General features: G+C 43.7%; 2 protein-coding genes across 8 annotated transcripts; one reads left to right on the top strand and one right to left on the bottom strand.

The window, feature by feature from the left end:
• Positions 1-6067: 6067 nt before the first annotated feature.
• Positions 6068-25594, top strand: PDCD4 (programmed cell death 4). 5 transcript variants are annotated; one of them, XM_063338714.1, is made up of 13 exons: positions 6068-6090; positions 10250-10396; positions 11603-11699; positions 15091-15390; positions 15959-16053; positions 17806-17919; positions 18203-18424; positions 18696-18793; positions 20248-20362; positions 21201-21308; positions 22249-22359; positions 23370-23509; positions 24853-25594. In XM_063338714.1, exons 3-13 carry the CDS (start codon positions 11660-11662, stop codon positions 24911-24913), a joined length of 1404 nt encoding a protein of 467 aa, XP_063194784.1. In that variant the 5' UTR covers positions 6068-6090; positions 10250-10396; positions 11603-11659; the 3' UTR covers positions 24914-25594. The 5 variants fall into 5 exon arrangements, with proteins under 5 accessions (XP_063194784.1, XP_063194781.1, XP_063194780.1 ...); XM_063338711.1 differs by lacking the exon at positions 6068-6090 and adding an exon at positions 6322-6486; XM_063338710.1 differs by lacking the exon at positions 6068-6090 and adding an exon at positions 8977-9164.
• Positions 18815-26845, bottom strand: BBIP1 (BBSome interacting protein 1). Of its 3 annotated transcripts, none has more exons than XM_063338717.1 (3): positions 26739-26845; positions 26490-26659; positions 18815-19966 (listed from the first exon to the last, which is right to left on the bottom strand). In XM_063338717.1, the coding sequence occupies exons 1-2, from the start codon at positions 26782-26784 to the stop codon at positions 26505-26507; spliced, it is 201 nt and encodes a 66-aa protein (XP_063194787.1). In that variant the 5' UTR covers positions 26785-26845; the 3' UTR covers positions 18815-19966; positions 26490-26504. The 3 variants fall into 3 exon arrangements, with proteins under 3 accessions (XP_063194787.1, XP_063194786.1, XP_063194785.1); XM_063338716.1 differs by lacking the exon at positions 18815-19966 and adding an exon at positions 23640-23885; XM_063338715.1 differs by lacking the exon at positions 18815-19966 and having other exon boundaries at positions 26165-26659.
• Positions 26846-27161: the final 316 nt, after the last annotated feature.

Raw genomic sequence — 27161 nt, 5'->3', positions numbered from 1 at the left:
CTTAAACCGCCGTGCAGGTGGTCTCAGTGAGGGGCTGTGGGCTCAGGAGGAGCAGGGGAGGTGTGTGCGCTGGGAGCTCGTGTGGGTCAGTTGATAGACGATAACCAGCGCCGCTGTGGTATCTTGATTGCTTGCGATTGTGTGAACATGCCCGAAGATGCAGATGGTATAAAGCAGAGCGGTGCTTACGAGGTTTTTGAAGCTCACATCTGCTCTTATTTGGTCCGGGAGGCTTTCAGCAAAGACCACCCACTAAACGAAGAAGAATCATTTTCCTGAAATGCCAGGGACCAAGACACGTATTCAGCCTCATTCAACACCTTTCTATGATCTTGTGGAGCCTTTGAATTCCTCTTTACCTACAAGAGGTTTACTACAGTGCAAAATGAGCTCCTGGAGCAAAAAGACACTCCTTTCTAAGGGGATATGGGTTGTTGAGGCTCCAGGTCTTCCGTCTTTAAAGGTTAATGCTTCAAGGTGAGTTGTCACAGGTTACTAAAATAATCTTTTCCCACTGCTTTCCTCATGTCAGCATTTCTAGGGCTGCAGTGCGTTGTGGCTGCTGTTGTTAGGTAAGGATTTATGAATGGCTGCAAAGTTCAAAGGCGGATTGGCAACCTCAAGTACCGAAAAGCCAGGAGTCAGCCCAAGCCCTGCCCCGTTTCCCAAGGAGAAGTTGTTTGCCAACTATTTCTTTTCCCAGCTTTTTTTTTTATTATTATTAACCAGCGAACTTTAGGATCTCTTTATTCACTTCCCAGTTTTTGAGCATTTGGGTTGCACTAGTTTCATGTTTTCAAATCTTTCATCCACCACCTTGAGGGCTAGGGACATACTTTGTTTATAAATGAAAGCTACAATTCCCTCGTTTCAAGGAGCTGAGATTTTAGGATATTTTCCCCAAAGCATAAAAGTTGTGATAAAATCACAGGAGTTGCCAGCAGTGCACAGAGTCTCCTCTGTTTGGAAGAGGCGTTGGACTGCAGCGAGCTGCAGGCATCACTAGCTACTGTCGTGTTAGCGAGACAAATAAGAATAACATTGTGGTTAAACATCAGCTCTGCGGGGCTAACTAAAGAAGATAACCTCAGCTCTTTCTAGCTGCAGCTGCCTTTGTAGTCCTCCGGATTAATGTTCATGCTCAAGGTCTCTGCCCCAGACAGGCCCTGCACCCCTGGCACGGTGGGTTTAAGAGTATAAAGCCGCCCCTGGGACACCGGCAGGCTGGTGCCAGCCAGGCACCCCCTGGGACACGCGGCTGCTTCCAAACCGGGAGCGTTTCAACCCAAGAGATCTTCCTTTCTTCCCTCTCCTTCCTCTTCACTGTTGCTTTCGTTTCAGCTTCGTGCCGCCTTTCACGTAGCCCCCCTCAGCTCGAATCAGATCCCTGTTGCCTGTGTTGTCAACACAGCTGTTTAAATCCCTTCCCCCAGATCCCTCCGCTTTACAGAAAGCTCCTGCCTGCAAGGGCCGGGCACTGCTCTCAGGTTGCGGCTTTTTGTCAGGTCCTGGGCTGAGCTCACATTCCTGTTTGGACCAGCACGAGGTCAAAACGGAGACGAACTCGGGGAAAATTCTCCACTTCAGCAAAGCCTGATGCTCGCTGACTGCACACTGGTGGCTGCTGCAGCGCTCCAGCCCCAGACTGACGGGCAATGCAGAGCGAAGCGAATGATTAGCATTATTAAAAATCCTTTGCAATTATACAGCACCTTTTCATCTGGAGATTTCAAAGCTTGGTAGCACTCACACAAAGTTACTTATTATCCCTGGCGTTTAGCAGAGTCAGGAAATGAAGGAAAGCAGCTAAGTGACTCGCCTTAGGTCATGCAGTAAGTCGGCGTCAGAGGTGGGAACTCGGCCCCGAAGTGCTGACTCCACGGCTCATGCCCCAGTGTGAGGGCACACCTTGTCCTCTCCTGTGCCGGGCCAGCTCCTTGTCGGGGTGCAGAGATGGGGGGAGCGCTCGGCCCATCCGGAGGGTCAGCGCAGCCCGGGCAGTGCTCAGGAGGTGCCTGGCTGGGAGCAGAACCCACCGATCCCAAGCCCTGCTCCTTCCCCCAGCAGCCCCATGCACCGCTGCTGTGGGATCTGTTGTGCCTGAGGCTGCAGACCCGCTTGCCACAGCACAGTGCGGACAAGCCCACAGCAGCCAGCGACCCGGAAGGCCTGGAGGGCAAGGTGTGGGGTGGTGTGGTGTGCCCCAGGGCTATGCATCGCCACTGCAGCCCCCATCTCCAGCATGCTCCCTCCGGCCCAGTGGCCCACACGGGAAGATTGCAAGGACCTTCCTTGACAAGGGACATCTCTAGTGACACTTCAACCTTGATAGCCCAGAACACGCTATGCATGCACTGGTGAGGACCAGAGGTGGTTTTAGCATAGAATCATAGAACGGTTTGGGTTAGAAGGGACCCTGAAGATCATCTAGTTCAGGTTTTGCTCATACCAGCACTGCAGCCAGGCTGCTGCTCTTCCGCTGGTGAAGGTGCGGCAGCACTGACTCCTTCCAGACCCGGTGGTCCAAGCCTGCCAAGGAGCCCAGATATACGTGCAGACACCTGCCAGGAGATCAGAAATACATCGCTAAGGTGTTACGCTCTCCGGCTGGCACAGCCAGCTGTGCTGCGGGATGCACTGGGTGCCAAACCTCCCCTGTGCCTTACGGCAGGAGGGCCGAAAACATCGAGCCCTTCTGTACCATCACTTCTCTGCCTTCAGTGCAGTGCTGGGACCTTGGGACAGCATGTCGGCAGGGAGGAAAGCCAGGAGGAGGGACTGGAGAGGGGGAGAGGAGAGAGACGGGGAAAAAAGCAACGCGAAACAGGGTGAAGAGAGGCAGGTTGTCCTCTAGAACCTCACTGGCCAGGAGAAGGCCTTGGCTGAGTCTTCTGGCCCTGCTGAGGTAAAACACCTTTTTGGTGAACTACCACAAAAGGGGACCTGCACGGTTAGATTTTTAAGGTAAAAAAATTATTTCTAAAAAGAGCAACTAATCCACAGCTGCTGTTCCACTGTGTTGCTTGGTTTTACCCTAGAAATATTAGGAAAATACACTTTGATCAAGTTTGTTCTGGGAGACTTGAGATGGTTCAGGTTTTTCAATGACAAACAGTACCCCGCTTAGAATATTATAGCCCTGTGCTCAAGGCAGGCGTGACTGATACAGCTTCAGACTTCCAAGGGGCGTATTTAAAGAAATCACAGAAACTAATCCATATAGTCAGCTTTCCTTAGGAGCTCCGAGATTTACATGTCTAAACTTTACTGGGATGAGACTCCAGGACTGGGGATAAAACTCTAGTTAATTAAGTATAACTTCAGTGGGGATAAAACCCAGGCAAGGGGAAAAACTTGAATGAATTTCAGAACCTCAGAAATGATACTAAGCGCGAGCAGTCATTGCGAGGAGCCATTTTAAAAAGCAAAATAACCATTTGGTTATAAAAGCGACGTCTCCAAAGTGAGTGGGAGTTTTGTCTTTTACCGGATATCAATAAAAACGGGAAAATGTTTTTCCCGGTTGCAGACAGCAGAAGAAAACAGGGAAGGAAAAAGAGAGATTACATGGGCTAGAGGTTAATGTATAGTAGGTATGTGCAAAACTCAAACTCATACTTTGCCTTAACTTTCACTGAGGATATGGATGTTAATCACGTGGCTGCTGATGAGAAGGATAATGGGATGGGGGTATGAAAATGTTCCCTGCCAGGATAGAAGCAAATCTCGGGGCTCTTTCCTGCACTGAAGGCAGAGGAACGGGCTAATCCACATGCCAGAGCTCTGGAAGAACTGGCCCGATGTCTTTAAGAGGTCCCTCAGTCAGGGACAGGAGCACAGTGAGCCTATATGGAAGAGGTGAACTGATCTGGACAAGAACAGGCATGAAGGTTTCAGCTTAATGGTACATGGAAAGCCTCAGAACAAATGGTGAAGGAAAGGCTAGCAAAATTTGAGAGGGAGGTAAATGGCATGAGATTAAATGGGTTTATCAAACCCATTTATCTTTCTTGGGTAAGGCAAGCTGCAAGCCATTTGCTTAGTGAAGGAAAACGGGGTGGATCTCACCTATCTGGACTTAAATTGCACATTTCATATGGTGCCATGTGGAAAGTTCTTAAGAAAAGGGAGAAGTGATTTAGCAGAAGGTATAAACCCCATAAAAACCTGCTGTGAGAGCAGCGTAGGGCTGGCAGGCTGGAGGGCAGTTACCAGGGGAGCATTAAACATCACTCCCGGAGATCTGGCAAAGTGCTTTTGTAAATGAGCTTGGCACTAATGGGAGTGGAGAACTGGTGAAATTGCTGATGACAGAAAATATGAAGCAACTTCAGGACAAAGGAAGCTTGAGATATTACACAGAAAAAAAAAAAAGTAGTCAGCAGCAGAAAGTGGTAGTCACAAGCACAAACGACCAAACCCTTTCCTACAAGCCAGCTGACAGCTCGCACTTCCGTCACCAAATCTTGCCAATATGGTGGAAACATGAAGCGAGAAACGAAGTCCTGGAAGGCGGCAGGAAAGGTGCAGCCCAGGCTGCAGCGAGGGCTGGGGTGTGCTTGAGGAGAGGCCATCTCCCTTCGTTTTACAAAGCGAATGCTGAGAGCAGGCGGATTTCTCTCCCAGGAAGGGAGAAGGAAGAGCTGACGGTGCTAAGGGCCAGCGCTGACGCAGAATAAATGATCAGAAAGAGGCATCAGACATTTTGGTTAGCAGATCGGTACTGGCCATTTGACAACGTGGTTCTGGAATAACCTCCCCATGGCAGTCGTGCATGCCAAATATTAAATCATTCTGAGGACGGAACTTGATAAGTTTATGAAAAGGATTATAATTACACGGTGCCTGCGATAGGAAAGGAGGTAGCACCGAAGTTGCTGCCAGTCCTATGCACAAAGGTAAATGTTCTGTAACCCTCTGCCAATAGAAATATAGAGCATGTGATTATGCACACACAAAAAAACCCCAGGCACATGATTTATTAATCACAGGACCTCAGCTTGTCAAATAATAATTACAAGGCAATAACACACCTTGTTTTAAAAAATGGCTCCCTAAGATTTTCTCCCACAGTAAACCAGCAAAAAAGGACAATTATTCTGAGGTAAAGGTGGTATTTCGTGTTTCTGGATGTTAGCTTTTAAATGAACTCACTGTCTGGAACTCTTAAATCAAGTACTCCCATTTTTCTGCACATTTCACAAGTTCAGCCCTTTCCAGTAGAGCGTCTTTTCAGATGCGTGATTGCCTTTTGTTAAGGCAAGAATGAACAGATGACAACTGCAGCACGGAGGAGACATGCCTGGAACAGTTTTACAAAGCAAACCCCATTCTAACGCTTCTGCCAGGAGGGCGGACTCAGAAACGCGAAGAGGGAAGGCTTTTTGCGCAATGCGAGGGGCCAGTCCTGCAAAGCCACGATAGAGAGGGGCAAGCCGTGGTTCAGAAAAGTGTTTATCCAAAGCCATGGCGGTGGGGGACACTTCAGTTTCCACGCTCGGGCAAGTGGGAGCCGATCTCCCTTCGCCTCCCAAGGCTGCACACACAGGTCTGCAGCGCAGCCCCGTTCCCAGCCCAGGGACTGAGCTGCAGGAGGATGTTCAAAAGCAACGCTAATTACCTGGCATTAAAAAAAGCAAAGGCATGTTTTAGTAGCCTTTCAAGCTGGAGCTGACGCTGCCCGATGAAGAATGGGATTGCTATGCTGGCAGTTCATTTTATGGAGGCACCTTTGCAAAAGATGCAAAAATAAAAGTAAGCTGAAGGAAAAGAAAGCAGAAGGCCGGGAGACAGGCAACTGAACAGAGCAGATTGATTTAACAGATATGATGCATTTTTACTGTCTGCATTATGCGTGGAAATTTATATTCCAAGTGACACAGTAACAGACTCGATTGTAATCAAACAACGCTGCTGAGGTGTCAGGAGCACAGATGCTGCCTATCGAAAATATTTAAAACAGAAAGTAAAACTTTGAAAAACCCGCAGTGGGGAGCGCAAGCAAAAATGCTCTGTGATGTTTCTGACCCAACAGAGCTTCCCCTCCCCTGCTTCCCTGCTCTTTCTGGCGCTGGAGGTCGGACAACCTACGTGAGTCACCCCAGCTACAGCTCAGATAAACCCTGATGAAAAGCAAAGGCCGGCAGCGAGCTGGCCAGGGCAGGCTGGGGACCCGCCGTGATAATTGTGCACTAGCCATGGGACGGGGGGGAAGGGCTGTTCCACGCGTTTTGGGGAACTCCAGCCAATGGATTCCTCCCCTGGGTGTTGCGGGAGGGCTTGGCCAGCATGTGAGAAAGGGAGGGGAAGAGTTTGAAAACAACCCAGAAGGCTCTAAGGAAGGCAGGCGGCTAGAAAGTGACCTGCTTGTCTCTGCGCAAGCACTTTGCTCCAGGTGACCGGCGGTGTTCGGGGTGGAAGGGACCCGGTGGCCACTGGTGGGTCCCCGCTTGGCGCGGGTCGGTGCAGCAGAGGCCCTGGGCGCAGGTAACGCTGGGATGCAGGTCTTGGGGAGGTTGCCTTGAGCTGCAAACTGGCCAGAAACGGTCAAAAGAGTTGTGGGTTTTTTTTTTCTACGGGGGGAGGAATTCCGCTTTCTTGTTTTGATGGGGATGTTGGTGGTCTGTTTGCTATTAACACGGCGGGGGGAGGGAAGGAGTACGCAGGTTTTAGAGATTAGCATGTGATCAGCTGCCTTTAAATACTGCCGGTAGTTTTGAGGTTAGGAAGGCAAAAACAGGCAATATCTTTTAGCAGACTGGTTGATACAGTGGAAAAATACAAAATAATTTTCCATGCGCATCAGCCCTTTTTCAGGTTGCAGTGGTTTAGAAATCAGAAAGTTCATGCAGTCAAATCTAGAGAAGATTTTTTAGTGATTGATAACCCAATAGCTAGTAGAGACATTCAGCAGAAGAAAGAAAAAACACACCATTTTCTTCTCTGGAGATGTGCTGGATGGTTCAGAGGTTTTCATCTCCTTTTCATTACTGACCCAGCTTTTGGGCCTCTTGAAAGTAATCCAGTCCTAAATTTTTCCAGAAAATCCTCTAGGTATTTTCCACAGTGCTTTAAAACTTGTAATTGGTGTGATGCACTGATGCAGTATTTTGTGGCATCTTCTCTCGTGCAGGTTCTGGTTACTGTTTCAGTCTGGTTTCTCTGCCACGTCTTTCCTCCTCGCTGCAAAATCTCTTTAAAGCCCCTCTTCTGTCTTGCAGAGAAAGCTGAATTCCATGACCTATGTTAATAGCTAGGATTTATTTCCCAAATCTCAGTGATGACACAGTAGTGGTTTGCCTGGTACGTGCTGATCAGCGGAGGTGCAAAGAGCAAACTAGAAATTATTTTTTGATTGATGGGGAAACAACATCTTTTGACGCTGCCTCTAGGTCGCATGTGAAAAAACTCCTGTGTGAACACGTTGAACTGTCCTAACTTGAAAATGTCTGCAACTTGGTGTTTTCATGAACAAGAACGATTTTCTTTCTGTCATTTGTCTGACGGGGAAAGTATTTATCATTAAAAACACAGGAATCATGCTGCAGAGTCTTTTAGCAGATCACTGGTATTTTAATTCTTAAACTTAGTTTTGGTGATTCATGCAGAGCTGGGCCAGTAAACCAATTCAGAGGCTCTTATGCAAGGGAAGTTTGGCTCTTCAGTCAAAAGTACACTGATTCGGAGTAGAATTATACTGGAAAAATACGTAAAACCACTATGAAAGTCATAATCTATTAACTGAGGAGGATTCTCTTGCTGGCAGATGAAAAATCCTGCAATGCAAACGTACTAAATCAGAAGGGATGTGTGTATTCTTTTCTCATAGCACTGGACTGCTATTGCCTGGGGTCTCCGGAGTGACGAATGACAGAGAGAAAAGAAAGGGTTAGCTGAGTTTTTAGGAGACATTGTGAATGGAGGCAAAATACATGACAGTGAAAGGAGACTGTCGTCTCTCATTAGGTGTCTGGCCTCAGGCAGTGCATATAGAATAAGCGGGGTAAATGTAAACTAAAATAAGGTAGGAAGTTTGGAAGGCTGTGGATGGATATGCTGTCAAAGGCAGCGTTAAGCGTTTCAGCAGCGGAGAAGGCGGCTGCAGCACCTTTTACCTGTCGGACATCCTGAAGGGCAGGGCTCCCGCCTGCCAGCTGCGAGGCGGCTCTGGTGTCCCCTGCCCAAAGGCCCGTCCCCTGGCACCAAAGCTGAGGGGAAGGTGGAGGAGTCTGGTGTGAGGAGGAGGCAAAAGGCCTGAAATCCCCGCCTTAGCCGACAGCAACACAAAGAAGGGGTAATACATTATTTTTTCTGATGGTTTTGCTTCAGGAAAAAAAATATTGATTTCCAATAACAAGAGGAGGGCACGATGCTGAAAGGGAGCCAGGCACCACTGTCAAGGTTTCCAGGGCTGCCTGTGCTGCTCCTCCATGTGGGCTTCCCCACTGCCCGCTCAGGCTGTCGCTGGGCCTGCAGACCCCGGTCCCCTCAGGGGGTCTCTGGGTGCAACCCCTCTCCGCCATCCCGCGGTCTGTCGTTTCAGGCCTGTCACCGCCATGTCCCCTCACGGGCTGAGGGCCGCGGTCCCACCCCTGCACTGAACGGCTCCTTCCCGCCCCCTCCCCGCCGACGCCCCCGAGATGGTCTCGCCTTCCCCCCCCCACGTCCCGCTTTGCTTTTTCCTGAGGGCCAAGCCCGTCCCCGCCCACCGGCCTCCTCGCCCGTCGATTGGCTGCGGCGGCGGGCGGACGCCAGCCAATCCGCGGCGCCGCGGGCGGCCGTGTCGCTGAGGGGAAGACAACAACAACAAGCAGGCAGCGGTGGGGGCGGGTGCGCGCGCGGCCGGGGGGGCGGGGCCGCGGGCCGCCGGTAACGGTCCGGGGCGGCCTCGGAGGGGAGAGACGGGGCGGGGCGGGCGGCCCTGTCTCCTCCCTGCGGGCGGGGCGGCGCCCTCCTGCTGGGGGGTGTGTGTGTGTGTGTGGGGAGGTTTGCTGGGCCCGTGGGGCGGTCGCTGAGGGGCGCCGCGAGGAGGAGGACGAGGAGGCGGCCTGCCCGCTGCCCAGCCGCGTCCGGTCCCGCGGCGCTAGCGGTGGTGGCAGGCGGGCTTGGCCGCGCAGCGAAGCTTCTCCGGCGGTGGCAGCGCCGCCGAGGGCACATCTCGTGAGGTGCGGGGGCTCCTCGGCCTGCGCCAGCGTGTGGTGGCTGGGCCCCGCGGCAGCCCCGCGCCGCCGGCCCACGGCCCTCAGTCACGGCTCTGCTTGAGGGCCCAAGGTCTTCGCCATTGGCTTCTTCCAGTCGCGCGGGCTTTATAGGGGCTGCTAAATCTTACCTGGTTATTCTTGCGTCTGTCTGCGGAGCAACAGCTGACGTCTGCAGGTCTCCGAAGCCCTGATGATGCGGGGTGTTTGCCTAAAGTTAGGGGGAAGAGAAAAATCGTGTAGGCTGTGTGGAAGTTCCTCAGGGATGGCTTGCATAGGTGTAAGGTCTTGATAAGTTTTGGAAGCTTGCTTCTGCAGCGTGTGTTGTTCCAAAACGTTAATTTACCGCTGTTTACCTGCTGGGGTAGAATTGCCTGTTTACATAAAAGTACATGCAGTGGTGGTGAGTACAGAGAGCTGAGCGTATTTTATTGGTGGTTTTCAGTAACTTGGGAACTACCCTCGTCTGCTGAACTACTTTAGAAGTACTGTTTGTATCACTGATTAATCTTAAGATTGCTCACTGCGTTCTTGTTTTGCAGATGCTTAAATTTACTTCTGTCCATTTTGTTCTAGTATTGTATCTTCTAACATAAGATTTTGGGGTTATTTATTCTTATGTTTTTAATGCTGTTTTTTAAATTGTGTGCTTAGTTGATTGGTAATACTGTATGGTATAATTCTGCAAAATACAAAGTGATTTTTTTTATAAAGTAAATACCAGCATCCTGAAGATCTAGCAGACCTGTTGGCTTGAGTTAATGAGAGGGTGCATTGCTATATGGAGAATATGTCTTCTAATCAACTTGACAACATGAATCGTAAAGCTCAGTTATTCTGTTGTCCTTGTTACAAACAAAGCAGGGTGCTGAATCTCGACAGCATGTGAAAGTTGTGTTGTTATTTATTACATTGCAATAGGTGGAAGATTTCAACTAGGATCCTATATGGAAAAAAGTATTTCTCCACTTGAAATTTAGGACTTGATTACAAATTATGAAAGCCATGATTGTTACTTAATACAGGTTTTGTTCTTTGTCCTCTTTTTTCAGAGGTGGACAACTGATGGAATATTCCACTAGGAAGAATAAAACTGTTCTTAAGCGGTAGTTTGCTCAGATTGGAACGAGATCCATATAAGAAAGCTCTCAACCAACAGTGACTGGGAACACTTGAGAACTTCTGAATGATTGATTGAGGTAACTCAGAAAAAAAAAGTTTTTTTTTTTTATCTAAATAAAAACGAAACTGGTGTGGGGCAGGGAGGATTTCTTGCTACACAAAACTGTTAACTGCTTGGGCTGACATTAGGAAATGCAAGATTTTGACAGTTTGATACTGTGCCCTAAGCCAGAGTGAGTTTATTGCCAACGGTCTGTGATGAATCATTTGCAGTTAATAGGTTTGTGGTAGGCAAGTGGGCATAAGGGGGAAAACATGGAAAGAGAAGAAAAGGGGAAGGGAGGGCAATTGTTTGGAGTCACAATCTTGCCACTCAATGGTAAACTGTTTTGGGGGCAGCAAAGGATGAGAAAAGGGGAAAAAAGAGCCACTGAATTCTTACGGGGCAGACACAAATACCAGTAATATTGACAGGACTACAAAGGGATTTGTGAAAATTTTGCAGGTGAAAAAGTATGTGGGGAATTATGGAGCTGCTTAATTTTTTGTGTACAGAAAGGAAAGATGGATTATGCCGTCTCTTTCACAGTGACATGGGGTGGTTTCTAGCATAGCAGCTGCTAGGAAGAGGGAGAAAGAGTAACAGAAAAAGAGGTGTGTTCAACTTTATCCCTTGCAGATTGAATGGTGGTTGTAAGGAGTGTTTGAAGGGTGCGGAAGCACAGATGTGAAAGCTTGACAGCTGTATGTACACATACAGTAAAACATAAACACAATGTTCTCGAGGAGAGGAACAAAAAAATAGTTTGTCTTCTGAGGGCTGGTCTGAACTTGATAAATTGGTACCATTTTATCAGTATAGTTCACCTCAAGAACATTTCTCTTGTGGATACAATTAGAACGTTGATACTGTATGCTCATATAGATAACAGCTTTGCAGAATAGGTCTAAATTGATAGAGGTGTTTTTTATCAACTAAAACGGGCTGCATACAGAGGGCTTTTACCCTTAAAATAACGGCTTTTATCCCGGTGCCTCCTTTATAAGCAGCAGAACTGAGAACTGCCAAGACATCAAGTCTTAGATGTGTTTGAGTGTGGTGCTGTCTCACGTTACACCGTTTACTTTCCCAGGAACTTTTCAGTGGCTACTGATAGTTAATTATAACTTAAAAAAACCCCCTATTTTTGCATTGTATTTTGTGAGTGAAGCCTTCGCAGCTTTTTACTTGTTAAGATTGGTCTAGTACTTTTCTTCCCCTAACCTTCTCCATTTCTTTTTAGGCCTTGAGGGGAAAACATTAAGACTTTACATTTCGCAGTCAGTTCTGTTAAGCAATTATGGAAACAGAGAAGGAGCACATTTATGTTACCCCAACAGGTAAGTATTATATTTGGGTTTTGGTTTTTTATTTAAATTTACTTAACTGACCTGAAGTGTTCTCTGTGGAAAGATGTATTACTTGTTAATTTTTTAACAGTTTTGATTAAAAAAAATCATCAAAAATTTGCAAAATGGTTCAAGTATGTATCATAGTATCCTGCTTGATTACGTTTATTTCAAAATTTGTTAAAATCATAAAGTTAACATTTCTTTAACTTACTAAATATTAGTGACTCTGGACTCCTCATTATCTGACTTCCAGTAGTGCTGGTGTGAAGAAAAAAGTAAGCTCAAGAGTAACATGTGCATTTGAGAGGTACAAATTCTGCTTTTATGTAGCTGTTTAGCTTAAAATTAGAGGACACAAATGATGAAAAGCTTGACTGGAAGTGGGCTGGCATGAGAAAACTTTACTGGATTTGTGTTAGAGGCTGCCCTGAAATTGACTGTTTTGTCCATATCACGAATGTGTTTTATGATACTTAGTCAAGTTTCAAGTTGTTCTCTGTGTCTTTCAAAGTTTGTGATGATCTGCACTGACCTTTCTATACTAAAGAGTTTTTGTAGATTTTAAATGCTTTTCAGAAAAAAGTTGCATATATGTTAAGATGGTATGCAATGCAGTTGAAGTGGCAACATGCTCCATATGACCTCATATTTTAAACCAGAATTAGTTTAATGTAGAAGAAGGTATATTACTTCTCAGTGTTTTAGAATTATATTTAGATAATAGGTGGGAAACTGCTAGGTATCTAAATTGACCTAATTTGGTCAAATTAAATTTCTGTGTAGGTAAGTACTTTCTGAATGTGTTGTTAATTAAGGTAGCACCATAAAAGCACAGATTTTAAATGTGCTTGCTAGGCTTAATAGCAGGGTAATAAGACCAATTTGGATAACTTTCTAATATACGGTAAGCAAAGTCTTAATGTTTCTAGAACACTGTTACCGCTTTTATACGCATGTGTATATCTTACATGATGTAAAAATGAGGAGCTGAAAGGAAGATCTGCATCATTTTATATGTACTCTTTATAAAACTGCTTTATTTTAGAAAACTATTGAAAACTAGTATATTTGCTTAACCTATTTTTTCAGCCTAACTAGGTAACTAATAGTGGAGGGCCAGCTGGTCATAGTATTATGGAGAGAGAGGTTGCAGCTGGAAGTGATAGTGTTACATAAAAAATAGTTCAGTAGCCCAGTGAGAAATACTAGTTCTTATGGGACGGATGCTTCCTGTGGAGGATTTCCTTTAGTCTCGAACCTGAGATCAGGATTGTATAAGGAGGCTGGAGTGTAGCCTCCCCTTTTATTCTTCGTCATCAGGTTCAGGATTGATTTGTGTTAATTGTTGGCCATTTTCTTTGGAAATGGAGAAAGAAGTAAGCGGTCACTGAAGAGTAGGGGTTCCTGGACAGACGGATTTCACGTCTAAACTGGAGAAATTTATGCGAGAGTGGGCATGAAGAAGAATTTAAATTCAGTTGTCTGAGATGAGCTGGTTGTGCTGATGGGGTCTCCCTGGGGAATAAGAGGAAGGAAACCTGTTCTGTTTGGTTTTGAGGTTTTTTTCCCCTCTGCTACCTTTATGCAAATCTCTCATTGTTTTATTAAAATATTAGACAAACTGAGAAAGCTTGTTGTGAGAATCCTTTCCTGGGCATGATGCATGCTTTTCTTTTTTAGCTTGCTGCAAGCATAAAAGGAATGCTTTTGTGGGAGTAACGAGTAGAAAGATGAAGCTTAGGCTGGAATGGCTGCATTATTGTTCAGCTATAGCATTCACATCTGTGAAACACTAGTGTCTAAATGTTATTTCTTTGATCATGAAGGAGGCAGTTGCATCAAACTTTCTTCATTTTGTAGCGTAGTATCCTCTTTGATATGGGTAAATACTTTGAGGTTGGAAATGTTTTATTAGTGCACTTTGCGTTCAAAACAATTTTTCATGAACCTGTTTTGAACTGAAAAAAATGTAGTTCTGAGAAGTATTGCCAAATGAGTGTTGCTAATTAGAATGTATTGGAATGGCAAAGTAATACATTTGGCTAAATTAAATACAAATTTAAAATACTCTTCATATTCTGGGTTTATGGCAGTGAACTTTTCTGTAAAGCAGGCTTGGCACAGCTGGAAAAGCAGCTTCTTTTCTGTGGCTCGTCATTGCACTTTCTAGGGTTCAGGCTATAGGTTGTATCTTCGAGACTCTACTGAATCCTTCGGAAGGGAAGGGCTGTGTAACAGAGCCCTGAGGCTCTTCCCTTTGCATGTGGGTCTTCCAGTTTGCTGGGACTCCCAGGGTACTAACTGGAATGTAAAATAGGTCTCCAGATGCTGTTTTATCTTGATGGGTTCAGAAGGGGAAGAAGAAATGACAAAGACTTTAGCTCTTAATGATCTCAATAAGACATTCTGCTGAACCATACAGCTCAGGTGGGGGACATCCTGACTTTGTGAAATTGAAGACTTTAGCTGCAAATTTTAAATGTGCATTTAACTTCCCAAAAGAGTGAAATTATGGCACTTCTCAGTGCTCAGATGTTTCAGATCCTTAAATTGTAAGAGAGCTTTTTTTGTTGGGTATGAAAGAAAGCTGGTTACCCATTATATATGATTGTGCTGGGGAGTAAACCATGGTCGTTTTAGAAACAGTCTTGACAGAAGCCACAGTGAGGGGCAATCCATAGAGAGTAAGAGCGATCACACTCTTTCAAAAGACTTTATTCTATGAGTTTTTGTTACCAAACTCCCCAGCCTTTGTATTAAATGGCTTCCTTCCCCCGCCCCGCCCCAATTTTAAAAACAAAATATAAGAGTGGTGATGATGTTGTATTCTTGTAAGTCTAAATCATTGCTTTTCCAGATGGTGAGCTGCATGGAATTTCTTGAATGAGGGGAATGTTGGTTGATGATTTAGGAAATTAATTTCACTTTTGTGACTAGTCTGTTAACATTAGTGAGTTCTTAAAGAATTTACTGTATTGGCAGTTTTTGTTTCTAAATCAAGAGATGAGTGGGTGGAGTGAGAACTAGGCACTTACATCTTATGTGCTGAGGAGTTCCGATAGTGTTGGGTTTTTTTGTTTAACAAGGGTGGGGTTTTCTGTGGTTTACCTGTTTATAAATGGCTTATTCATTTGCTTTCCAACTCCTGACATATGCTCTGTTTAAATTGTGGATAGTTTGTGCAGGGGAACAAGGAACTCCTTATTACTGTGATGTGTAGACATATTCTGAAGCCAACATCATTTACCTTGACACAGTTGGAAATGAGAGTTCTATTTAATGTTGTAATCCTTTTAAAATGCAATGTGTTTTGGTATTTTCATGTAAAACTGTTTTGAAACTAAAACAGATTTTTTTTTTCCTCTATCTCTATTTTAAGAACTTGAGAATCTAAGTGATGCTCCGTTTTCCGGTGATGAAGAAAATGGTGGGTCTGAGGAACGAAAAACTGAAATCAATGGAAATTGGATTCCTGCAACTTCCATTACTGAAGCCAAAATAAATGCTAAAGCAAAGAGACGGTTGAGGAAAAATTCTTCTAGAGATTCTGGGAGAGGAGACTCCGTTAGTGAAAATGGAGAGACGCTGAAGATCGGAGTTGTTGTACCAACGAGCCCAAAAGGGAAACTACTGGACAGGCGATCCCGATCTGGAAAGGGAAGGGGTCTACCAAAGAAAGGTTGGTGTAATGTAGTGAAGACATGATAAAGATTCTGTCTGAAACAGAGTAATTTCACTTTTTTGCAACTGGGAATCACTTTCATAAGCCATAGCCTCTGTGCAGGCCTTTGGTTCTTTGTGCTAGATAGTAGGTGGCAGTAGGAGCTAACAGTAGGTGGCATTCTTATCAGAAAATGTTATATGTGTATCATCAATTAACTTCTGTCTGTAAGGTAGGTACCTTTTCTTAGCAAATTTAATACATAAATTTGAACTGTTGGTGGTTCACAGGACTGTTGTTAATGCAAACTTAAAGCATGATTACATTTGAAAGTACAGTTTCAACCTTCAGTAACTCTTGTTCAGTTTCATACTGATTCTAGTATCTTAACTGGAAAGTGATGAGAAGACTGGTTGCTAAAGTGTAAACACGTCATACAAACTCACCCTTTTCAGCATATGTTGTTAGAGTCAGGAGGTGGGCACAAGCAGTGATAAATCACTTTTAAGTGAAAAAATGTTGGGTTGAACTCAGAAGTATTCTTTGTAAACTGGTGGTCCTTGCTTACTGTCCCATATTTTGCCAGGTGGAGCAGGTGGTAAAGGAGTCTGGGGAACACCAGGTCAAGTGTATGATGTGGAAGAAGTAGATATTAAGGATCCTAATTATGATGATGATCAGGTAGGCAAATACTTTGTAGTGTTGGTTTTTATTTCCTTCATTGATTTCAATTGCTGTGATGCTTATATTCATGAAGGTTTGGCTGTGTAAGTTATGTGAATGTCAGCCTGGCTGTACTAAATGCTCATTGTTGTGTTTAAGAATGGATCATTGGCTAGTTAAAGACAACTGGTGTAGAAGTGTAGCAGTGTAACACTCACAGACCTTACCCCATGAGTTCTCTTTCTGTGCCTGCCTAGGCAGCACCCTTTTCCCAGCTGTCTTCTTTCGCTGCTGGTTCTCGTGGAGGTGAATATTGCAGTGCTGCTCTATATTACAAACAGGCACCACATTAAAAACGCAACACAGACATTCTCAACTGAGGAGTTTAGTCTGGGACAGTATCCTTTACGGATTTTTCTCTTCCCTGTATTCCCAACCCTCCCAATGTCTTGTAGCAACTTGGTAAAAACACCTAAAACAAGTGCATAGTTCATAGCCTGGGTATTTTGTTTGCCATGTGTTTATTTAGGATATGTTGTAGAAGATTGTACCTTACAGCTATATTATCGGGGGAAAAAATAAAGTCAAGCTCATTGGGCAGAGGGTGCTTTATAACATTAAATCACTGAGGAAAGGAAACACTGATTACAAACACAGATTACTAAAGTCAATAAAACTGTGAGACCATAAGTAAATTCTGTCTAACACAAGCAGAGCGATGGTGGTGTCCTTTGAGCAGAGGCTGTTTGCTGTAGCCATAGCTGCTGAGAGGATGGTATGTGGGAACATCAAAACCTTCTTCCAGTATCATTTTTTTCCTTGCAATTCAACACTTAACAATATTAGAGATAGCTATTAAAGGTGAAGCTGATGAGTGCATAAAAGCAAGTTCCAGTGAAGAATGAATATTCCATGGAAGTTCTGTATGCTTAGCTTTTCTAAGGTTGAAAACAGAGACTGGTGTGATAGGAGGATAGGGGTTTGGACTTCTGCTGTACTTCATCATGGAAAGCTTCTTTCCAATAAGCATTATTTGGAAAACTTCCTTGTTCAGATTTCTGTGATCTGTAGTTTTGCTCCGAATGTTACTTTTGCAATCTGGGAGGAGCAGGGAACAGAATTACAGCAGGGAGATCTGGTTGTGCTGGAACTCTGCAGGACCAGGTTATACAGAAGGGAGTTGCTATGTTACTCTTCCCGTCCTGCTTCCCTCCCCCGCCCCCCCTTAAGGAATGTCTTCACTCGCAAGTATTCTGAAAATGCCTTTTCTCTGATCTGTACGTGCTATGACCTGTCTGGTCATGCAGTCACTAAGAAAGAGGGAAAACAGGCAGGCTTGCTGTCAGGGGCTGGAGTGCCACTTGCAGGGAAAGATGCTGAAAGTTAAATCTTATGCTGTGGCACAAGTAACTCTGCTGGGCTGGGACAGGAGTTTCTGTCATTCTCCCTTCGGTACCTTGATCTCTGTTCATGTGGTGTCAGCAGAATCCTAATCCTAGAGTTTGGAGTGTTTACCATTGTTTAACAGTAAATTCAGCCTTTCAGTTGAATTCAGCTAGGAGTAAATTCAAAATGTAAGAAGCATGACGTTTAGCCAGCATTGTCCACACTTTAATGGTAGAGACATAATCTGATGTTTTCTGGCAGAATACTGACTACCAAAGTATTAAGGATTTACATTATATATTTTGATGCTATTAGCACTGCATAAGATGTAAGAGACAGTACTATCTGCAAAAGGGTATATGCTTTGGTTGTATTTTGAAACAGGAGAATTGCGTCTATGAAACAGTAGTTTTGCCTCTGGATGAAAGAGCATTTGAAAAAACTTTAACACCAATCATACAAGAATATTTTGAACATGGAGATACTAACGAAGTTTCGGTATGTCGCATGCCTTTTTACATATTTATTTTAGGGGGCAAACCTGTAGCATACAAGGGAATCCAACTGCTAGCTATAGATGAGAATATAGAGATGTTGGCAAGAAATGTGCCAGTAAGAATACCTAAGCAGTTAGAGTCATTACGTGAGCAAAAGCATATATGTAAATACATTAAATATAAGCATATAAATAATTATATATTTGTAATATATTTATATAATATGTATTTACATGGTAAGAATTATCAGTCTTAATCTGTTTTGTTTTTCAAATCTCATTTAGGAGATGCTGAAGGACTTAAACCTTGGTGAAATGAAATACAGCGTGCCAGTGCTGGCTGTTTCCTTGGCATTAGAGGGGAAGGCTAGTCACAGGGAAATGACATCTAAGCTTATCTCTGACCTTTGTGGGACAGTAGTAAGCAAAACCGATGTGGAAAAATCATTTGATAGACTGCTTAAAGAACTACCTGAATTGGTGTTGGATTCTCCCAAGGCACCACAGGTATATCTGTAAAAGTTTTATGCTAGTAGTCAAAAGCTTTTTCTTTTAAATCATGGCTAAAATCAATCAAGTAAACTGAAATAGACTCTGTATTTTGAAACATTTATGGATTGTCTTACTGTCTGTAATCTCCTAGCGATTTCCCAGGCTGTGTTTTTACTGTGAGATGGCTCATTTAAATAAAATCTGAAAACCAAGCATGTAATAATTGTCTACTTAGAACTACTTTGAAATTCAACATTTAATTAAAAATGCTTCTGTTCTGTTGCAGTTGGTGGGCCAGTTTATTGCTAGAGCTGTTGGAGATGGGATTCTAAGCAGTACTTACATAGATGGCTACAAAGGCACCGTGGATTGCGTCCAAGCTCGGTAACTTTCTTCCTGTCTTATATAGCTACAGTTTTCTATTCTGAATGCCGAAGACAATGATCAGGAATTTAGGACTTCAGGATAAATCATGTGGTTGTCTATAACTTCTTATTTTTTAATGATAAAAAAGAAACCCATAAAACCCGTGACAACAACAAAATCCAGAATGACTCAGAGAAGAAATACTGAAAGTGCCTGAAAAATGTATTAATACATTTGAGTTCAGTTTGTCAGGTTTGTTGTCCAGCTTATGTTTGAGAGTGGAAAAAAAATGAGCTGAAACAAGAAGTGATTATAGAAGGTTTTGTCTTTGGAAAAAGCTTTAATGTGATTAATGAGTAAATATAGCATCAGGACAGCTGCTGTAAATATGCTGTGAAATACACGAGGGATTAACTGGCTTGCCTTATAAAGGTTTGAAGCTTGTGCAGTGCTTTCCCGGACTTTCTCTGTAATGCTTTATTCATGAAGAAGTATAATCGTTTTCCATGTCAGAGTGAGAAGTTTGAAGGAGCAATCTCTGACAAAGAGGGACATTTTAATAACCAATCATGTCTTATTATTTTTCCCTCATAAGTGTATGTTTCAGGCTTGATACAGAGGTGCTGAACTCTTGTAGCTTCTAAAAGTTCCATTTGTAATGATTATAGTTGAGTACTAGGCAAATGCTGAGCTGCCTAACTTGAGGGTTCAAATGGTGAAAATTGTTTGTCAGTTATACAGCTGTCTCCTGTGATTTGAAGGATTGTAGCCTGCATACTGCACATCTGGGATGCTTTGCTGCCTCTGCTAATTCCTGTCCGGTCTTTTTCTGCTGGTTAAGTCTTAGTGAATAGAGTTCTTGTTATCGGCTGGCCCCCGGTATGGGAATGGGGATAACTGTTTCTTCTTTAGCTAGAGGATGCTTAACTGGGTCTCTTTTTTTTTTTTTTTTTTTTTTCCTTCAACGAACTGGCAAGCTTCCCTAGTTCATGCCATCTTTTTGCAACTACGTGTTTGCCTTCTGAAGTGCTGTTTTGGCTTAAATTCTTAAGGTTTCATAATTCTTTAGAACCAAACAGAAAATATTTCAGTAGAAACGCTGTTCTTCAGGGTGGAAGCAACTCAAGCCTCTTTTGTTTGAGATACACGTGCCAAGCTGCATTCTTGGAGGAGCCCAGATACAATCCATCTCTGCATAAGAAAACATTAAGCTCTTTATTGTGAGGATGTTTCAGGTTCTGCATAGATGATTCAGATCTGCTGTCATCACAGACTGTTACCTGTCCTAAGCATGGTATAACCAAAATGGTTAGCCACTTCTTGATCCGGATATCCCCATGGAGTTGCTAACCCTGACCTCTTCCCAGGGATCTGGTGGCTTTGCCCAAAGAGGAATGGCAGCAGGGGAAGTTACAGAGGCCTTTTAATGAAGTTCTGTAATAACTTTTTAAAACACTAACTTTGCTTTCTAGAGCTGCGCTGGACCGAGCTACTGTGTTGCTGAGCATGACAAAGGGTGGAAAGCGTATAGACAATGTGTGGGGGTCAGGAGGTGGCCAGCAGTCTGTGAAACACCTTGTTAAAGAGGTAACTGACTTCTACAGAACTCTTCTCTCTAGAGTTTACTGCTTGTCTAAGCTTATCTTGTTTGGTTTGGAGGAAAGAGATACATATATCGTGTAGCAAAATGATACTGAGTATTGGTTTTGTTGTTGGGGTTTTTTTTATAATTTATTTATACAAAGTAGTTTTTAAAAACTGATGTAGATAATTTTGTTGATTTTTTGTAATATTTCTCAGTGGTGGGAACATGCTAGTACAATATTCTGTATTGCAAGTATACATTTATTTTCGCTTTAAGCAAAACTTTTAAGCACTTAGCTTTTTAAGAGCTCGCAATATGAAGTGGTGAAGTAATTAGAAGAGCCAAGATGAAACTGGCTAAACGAGATAAACTATTATGATTCTTTTGGCATCACTGATTAAAAGCACAGTAATAACTGAAAAAGAGATAGAGGTAGAAATAGGAGTGTTTTTAGAGATCCATGCTTTGAAGTAGGAAGGCTTAAAGGAAAAGTTGTAATTTCTAGGTTGTGAGTGTAACAGATGATAGGAGGAAAAGGAGTTTGGGGGAGAAGATAAGCTTAATCATACCCATATTAACCTTTTATGGTGATAGCATCTTATAAAGCAATGTTTTTGGTGCTTGTGTGTCTGTATTAGCACTATGGATAGGTATTTGGCTTACACAGTCTTTCGGGTTGCTGATGACATCTCAATTTAATTACGCTTATAAAAACACTAGCAGCAAGTTTCAGGAACTAACTTGCTGCTGGTTTGATCACAGATTACCAAAACAGTTGACAGCTTTTAAATTTTGTATCTCGTTTATGTTGGACTTCTTGTTTGTTTTAAAATTCAACAGATTGATATGTTGCTGAAGGAGTATTTGCTTTCTGGAGATATACTGGAAGCTGAACGTTGCCTTCAGGAACTGGAAGTGCCCCATTTTCACCATGAACTTGTATATGAAGTAAGAAAAGATCAAGAATCCCTTTAATAATTGTCAGTAATACCAACAGGTTTGGTTTTGTTTTGATGTGGGCATGCAAATAATATAACTGGAATCTGAAGCTCAGGTTGTGAGTTCTGGTGTGACTTGAATAACTAAATTGTTTCATGTGAAGTTAATGGTTTGTGTGCACAATGTGCAACAAGTAAGCTGCTGCTAACTCTGGGAAGATCCAGAATTAATTTGTGTTTGTTGGGCCAATAGCTGGATTCAGATTATTATTGATTCCTAAAAAAAGAAGAGCTTGGTTTATTTTCTGCTGAGGAATAGCAGCAAAAAAAGCCACGCTTCATTCTGGTGTTTGCTGCCTTTTAGTTTCAGATGCCTGGGTACTCTAATGGGTGCTCTAAGAACCAGACTATATGAGAGAAAGATCATCTTTGCTGTATCTGGGAGATTGTTCCCATTTGTACTCTTTTATCTGCCAAACTGGGAAATGGTTGGTTACCAATAAAGCTGAACTCCCACAATCTACAAATTTTTCTCTTCAGTAAATTGACTCCACTTAGAAAATTCCTTCATGATAGAAAACCAGAATCCTTTTAGTTGAAGGGGGTTATGGAGATTTGTAGATCTTAAACTCCTAAGTTTTTCTAAAATCACAGATACAAAATTAATTGCCATCTGTACTGCAGCAACCATATGGATATAGTCATGTGTCTCTCAAACTAGAAAGGCAGTGCTTTTTGCTGTCTAGTCCTTTCTAGTTTTCCATACCATTTCTATTTATCCAAATAATCTTTAATCAGTTTTTCTTTTCAAATAATAGTATACTGAAACTGTAAGTGCATGTAACAAATGGACTTCCTTCCCTCCCCAGAAATGCGTACTAATCCACTCCTTTTTGCACCTCATGTGCTTACACAACATGTACTTGAACCACTTGCATGATTTGTTATAGGCTGTTGTGATGGTTTTGGAATCAACTGGAGAAAAGACCTTTAAAATGATACTGGATTTGTTGAAATCTCTCTGGACGTCTTCTGTCATTACCATGGACCAAATGAAAAGAGTAAGTCTAGCATTTAGAGAATTTTGGGTAAGGGCTTTCAAAATGTGTATAGTTTTTATCTTCTTTTAAGTACTATTTGTAGTCTATTGTTGACTGCTGCTCTCTTTTTAAATTCTCCATGGTCATTCTGTATCCCATACAAATAATCTGTCACTGATGTATGTACAATACTTGCCATGTACTGGGAGAAGTACAAATGAATTCCGAGCAGCAGTTCTCTGTAGAACTGCAAGGTACAGAATATTTAAACGTTTAGTCAGGCATTTCCAACTGCTTTTATGCAATTAAATGGTTAAAACTAATAATTTAAAATGCTGCAATATAGCTTCATTTTTTTAAAATATAACTTTTCTTTTTATATAGTAGTTCTTCATAATTGAAGAAGTACAATAAGGACCTACTTAATTACAAATGTCAATTAGAACACTGTATAGAAGCTAATATTTTACACAGTTGGAGTCATCCATGGCTTTGCTTCTAGGTATGAATATAGGACAGCTGTTCTGTCCCAAGGCAAACTAGGTACCACACAAAGACTTGCGTCAAAATTTACCCAGCCATACTGCCGGTGGGAAGTGATGAAGTCATCTCTGGTTGTCGCCAGTGTTTCCCTTACTGCATAAACTGTTGTGGTGGAGATTTGTGGCCACGTTTTGTTCATTTACATGGAAGAATAGTTAACTTTTTCTTCCTTGTGTTACTACCCATGTGATAGCAGCCAGGCTAACATACACATTCTGTACTGTCTGAATTTCTGGATTCTAAAGAAGTTAAAAATTCAGCTGTTTTTTATGTAGATAGGTAGTTGTGTAATACCATGGAATTGCCTGGTATTAGACCTTGCTTTTCCACTGACTTGCAGCTGCTCTGCTTGAGGTTTTTTTTGAAACTGTCCATAGTGTACATGAAACTATATTAAAAAAAGAAATCCTCGGAGTACAAAGGGGTATTAAAAAAAAAAATTGTAATCATAGAATAACCAGATTATTATTTGAATTCTTACCTTGCAGGGCTATGAACGAGTTTACCGTGAAATCCCAGACATTAACCTGGATGTGCCACACTCTTATTCTGTGCTCGAGCGGTTTGTAGAGGAATGCTTTCAGGCTGGAATAATCTCCAAACCCCTGAGAGACCTCTGTCCTTCAAGGTACTTGTTTTATTGTCGATAGGTGAAGGCACTGCTTTTTGTCCCCATTGCAGGTAATGGAAAGCAGGATCTTATGACCAAAGTATTACAGAGGGGAACTGGAAACTATGGAGGATGGAGAAACAGAGGGTTGGACTAGTAAAAAGTTTATTAAGAAGCTGCACTGATGTGAAACCTGTTAGGTGGAGTCTGGGATAAATACTTGAGGAAAGCAAGCCTCTAGTGAGTGCCAGGCGGCACGCCTGTGTGCTCTCCAGAGGATGAAGGCCTGCCTCTCCTCTGTGTTGCTGATTTGCTTGGTAGAGATCAGTGCAGTACTGCGATGGAAGATCAGGCGTCGCAATGATCCATGCAGGTGACAGTGGAAAACTGTCAGCTACAGTGAAAACACAAAATGAAAACACATTTGCTTTTAAGCAGTGGTGTGAACGTACCAAATAGCATGAAGAGAGTTCTAAGATGAGACAACCAATCCTTACCTTTATGGCAAAAGGGAATAGGACACTTACGTGCAGTAAGGTGTACATGCCTGATCCCTTCATATCTGTCATGGTTTGTATAGTGCTTTTTGTTTTGTTATTGTTTACTTAGCATAAATAATGCTGTTTGAACTGTAATCTAATCAGTATTCTGTTCTCTCCTTACTGGTCACAATACAATTCCTAAGTTCCATTTCCTGTGGGGAATATGTGTAAACTTTTAAATTTTATTTTAAAATTGTTATTCACAATTTACACATAGGGAATACTATTTGTTAGACACATCTCTTCTAGTTTGGGTGTTTTGTTTGGCTGCTTAAACCATCTAGACAGCTTGTGAGGAATTTGGGTTTTGAAATGTCAGTGTCTTATCAAAACCAGCTTCTATTTGTGGACTTCAGACTCAACATTGAGTTTGTGTGTATCTTTGTATCAAATGTTTTGCCAGTTTGGGGTGTGGGAGGGTTGAAAATCATGGCTGCAACAAAAGCTTGATTATACTTCAGTTCTTAGTACATTGAGAGGCATTGTTGGCTTAACATGCCTTCAGTTAAGTAGAAAAACACCATTCCTAGGCATTCAAACTCTGATCTTTTGCAAGTGTGAACATTAAAAGGGGAGCAAAGTAGAAAGGACTTAACAATGAAAAATTTTGAAAAGCTTCTTGCAGATAAACCTAGATGTAAGTTTCAGATGGATTTTAAGCAATTTACCAGTGATAAGAATGTCAGCTAATCTTGGTGAACTTGCACATCTCACATTTGATTCCAAGACCAAGAAAAGATTCTTCTCAGTAATAGATAAGAAAACACAAGCAAAGCTACTTTTGAACTTACTGAAAAGACACTTTCTGTTTTCTTACAGGGGTCGAAAGCGTTTTGTGAGTGAAGGAGATGGAGGTCGTCTTAAGCTAGAAAGCTACTGAATGTGAGAACCAACTCCTGAAGCCTTAAAAGTTTAAAGGGAAAGTAGATATCTATATATATACAAACACGCATGCTTTTTTGGTGTGTGTATGTATATATGTATACACATATATAATATACCAAAATTTTAAGAGTTGCTTAGCACAGTTCATATTTTTTTTTAAAAGCACATGTTTTGGGTACAAATCATTTTTTTTAAATAGTTTTATAAATTTCAGAAAGAAAACTTCTTTCTTTGGGTATATAGTAGAACAACTGGCCACTCTGCTGTGGGGGTGCCTTCAAATAAGCTATTTTTTCAAGTGCCATATGTTTATGACCTAATCATTCCTTGTTTGCATCAATGTCTGACTGCCACTCTTTCTTTAAAGGACAGTGTTGTCATCATAAAATCACTGGTTTACACAAAGCTTTATAGAAGGGCCAAGTTAAGCTGCTGAGATCCCATTTCCATTGCTGCTGGAGAAATACTGTGCTTTGGGAGAAAATATAGTTGTTTCTTTGTTTTAAAGAGCCCAAGAAAATGGGAGTTGGGTCGTAAGATTAATTCATCTGTTTCAGGGGAAAACACTGGTTGGTTTTAGCCCCTGTGTACCAAACTCGTCTTTTTTTTTTTTTTTTGTATGTAACTGGAAAAGTGAAAAGTTCTGGTAAAACATATTAAAAATATTTTTTCTGAAGCTCTCCTTTCTCCCTGCTCTTTTTTTCTTTTAACAGAACAAATTTAACTCAAATCTCTGAACACCACCTTTTTGTATTACTGTGGGAGAAGGTCCAGACGAGGCCATGAAGATGATGAGAGGGCTGGAGCACCTCTCTCCTGTGAGGACAGGCTGAGAGAGTTGGGGCTGTCCAGCCTGGAGAAGGCTCTGGGGAGACCTTCTAGCCCCTTCCACTACCTAAAGGGGCTACAGGAGAGAGGGGTAGGGACTCTACCAGGGAGTGTAGTGACAGGACGAGGGGTAACGGTTTTAAACTGAAAGAGGGAAGATTTAGATTAGATATCAGGAAGAAATTCTTTACTGTGAGGGTGGTTGCCCAGAGCAGCTGTAGAGGCCCCATCCCCGGAGGTGTCCAAGGCCGGGATGGATGGGGCTTTGAGCAGCCTGGTCTGGTGGAAGGTGTCCCTGCCCAGGGCAGGGGCGTGGAACTGGATAAGCTTTAAGGTCCCTTCCACCTCTAACCGTTCTATGGTTCTGTGATGACTCTATTACAATCTGTAGAAGAGCAATGAATAATTAAGCCCAGAGTAAGTATTTACACAATATATTTTTCTGAAAACAAGTGACTTGTGTAGGAGTATCGCGGCTCGCACTGAGATGCTCTGAAAGTGTCTGTGCAGCGCAGCTTTGCCCAGCCCTTTCCAGGAGCAAGACGGATGTAGGGGCTGACTTAGAGCAGCCCAGCCGTGCCCCTCCTGCTGCCTTAGGTCTGTCGGTTCCGTGCCAGGACTGAAGCGGCCTTGAAAGCGGCAAGTGGAGTTCTGACGAAAAACGCCAGAAAAGGAGCCTCCCGCCCCCCATCCGCCTGCTCCCGGCCGGCGCTTCGTCCGCAACCTCCCCTTCAGAGCGGTACCTCCGCGGGGCCGGGCTAGGGCCGGGCCGGCGGCGTCCCCTCGGGCGGCCGCGCCGCCTCCAGCGCCGCCCGCTGCAGCTTCTCCAGCTTCTCCAGCGACACCGACTTGAGGGGCAGCACCTTGGGCTTGCACAGCACCATGGCGGCGGCGTCCTCCACCGACAGCTGCCCTGTGAGGGGAGAGAAGGGCCGTGCGTGAGCGGCGGGGCCGCGCCGGGCCGGCTGCCGGGCCGGGCCCGCCGCCGGTACCTTGTTTGGGCAGCACCTCCCGGAACGCAGCCTTCCCGTCCGGCATGGCGGCTCCCTCACGGCGGCGCGCAGGCGCAGTGCTGAAGGGGGAGGCGCGCCTGCCGCACAGAAAACTACAACTCCCAGCATGCACTGCGCGCCGCCAGCTCCAGTACCCCCGTACATGCTGGGAATTGTAGTCGGGGGGGTGCGCGAAAGGTCCTGCTCCTCGCCAGCCGCGGCGGGGCCCGGCTGCCCCGGGGCTCGGTGGGGTGACTGCGGCCTAGCTGGGAGCGCGTAGAGTCGCGCCGGTCCCGGGCCCTTCCGTGAGGCGGTGTCGTTCAACCTGCGCGGGCATGCCCGGCCCCGCGGCCTGCCGCCGCCTGCCCGCCGCTGGGGCTAGCCCCGCCCCGCCCGGCCTGCGCTCCTGCTGGCCGCGGCTCT

The sequence above is a fragment of the Chroicocephalus ridibundus genome, chromosome 6 (genome assembly GCF_963924245.1).
Source record: "Chroicocephalus ridibundus chromosome 6, bChrRid1.1, whole genome shotgun sequence".
In the NCBI taxonomy this organism is placed as follows: domain Eukaryota; kingdom Metazoa; phylum Chordata; class Aves; order Charadriiformes; family Laridae; genus Chroicocephalus; species Chroicocephalus ridibundus.
The sequence above is the reverse complement of the archived record's forward strand: the minus strand, read 5'-3'. Positions and strand labels throughout refer to the sequence as shown.

What these genes read in the sequence shown, in the direction of transcription:
- PDCD4 (XM_063338714.1), top strand. Translation starts at nt 11,660, where the DNA reads ATGGAAACAGAGAAGGAGCACATTTATGTTACCCCAACAG. An exon ending in CATTTATGTTACCCCAACAG is followed by an intron (nt 11,700 to 15,090) that starts GTAAGTATTATA and finishes CTCTATTTTAAG; the next exon opens with AACTTGAGAATCTAAGTGAT. An exon ending in TGAAACACCTTGTTAAAGAG is followed by an intron (nt 20,363 to 21,200) that starts GTAACTGACTTC and finishes AAAATTCAACAG; the next exon opens with ATTGATATGTTGCTGAAGGA.
- BBIP1 (XM_063338717.1), bottom strand. Translation starts at nt 26,784, where the DNA reads ATGCCGGACGGGAAGGCTGCGTTCCGGGAGGTGCTGCCCAAACAAG. An exon ending in GGAGGTGCTGCCCAAACAAG is followed by an intron (nt 26,660 to 26,738) that starts GTACCGGCGGCG and finishes CTCCCCTCACAG; the next exon opens with GGCAGCTGTCGGTGGAGGAC.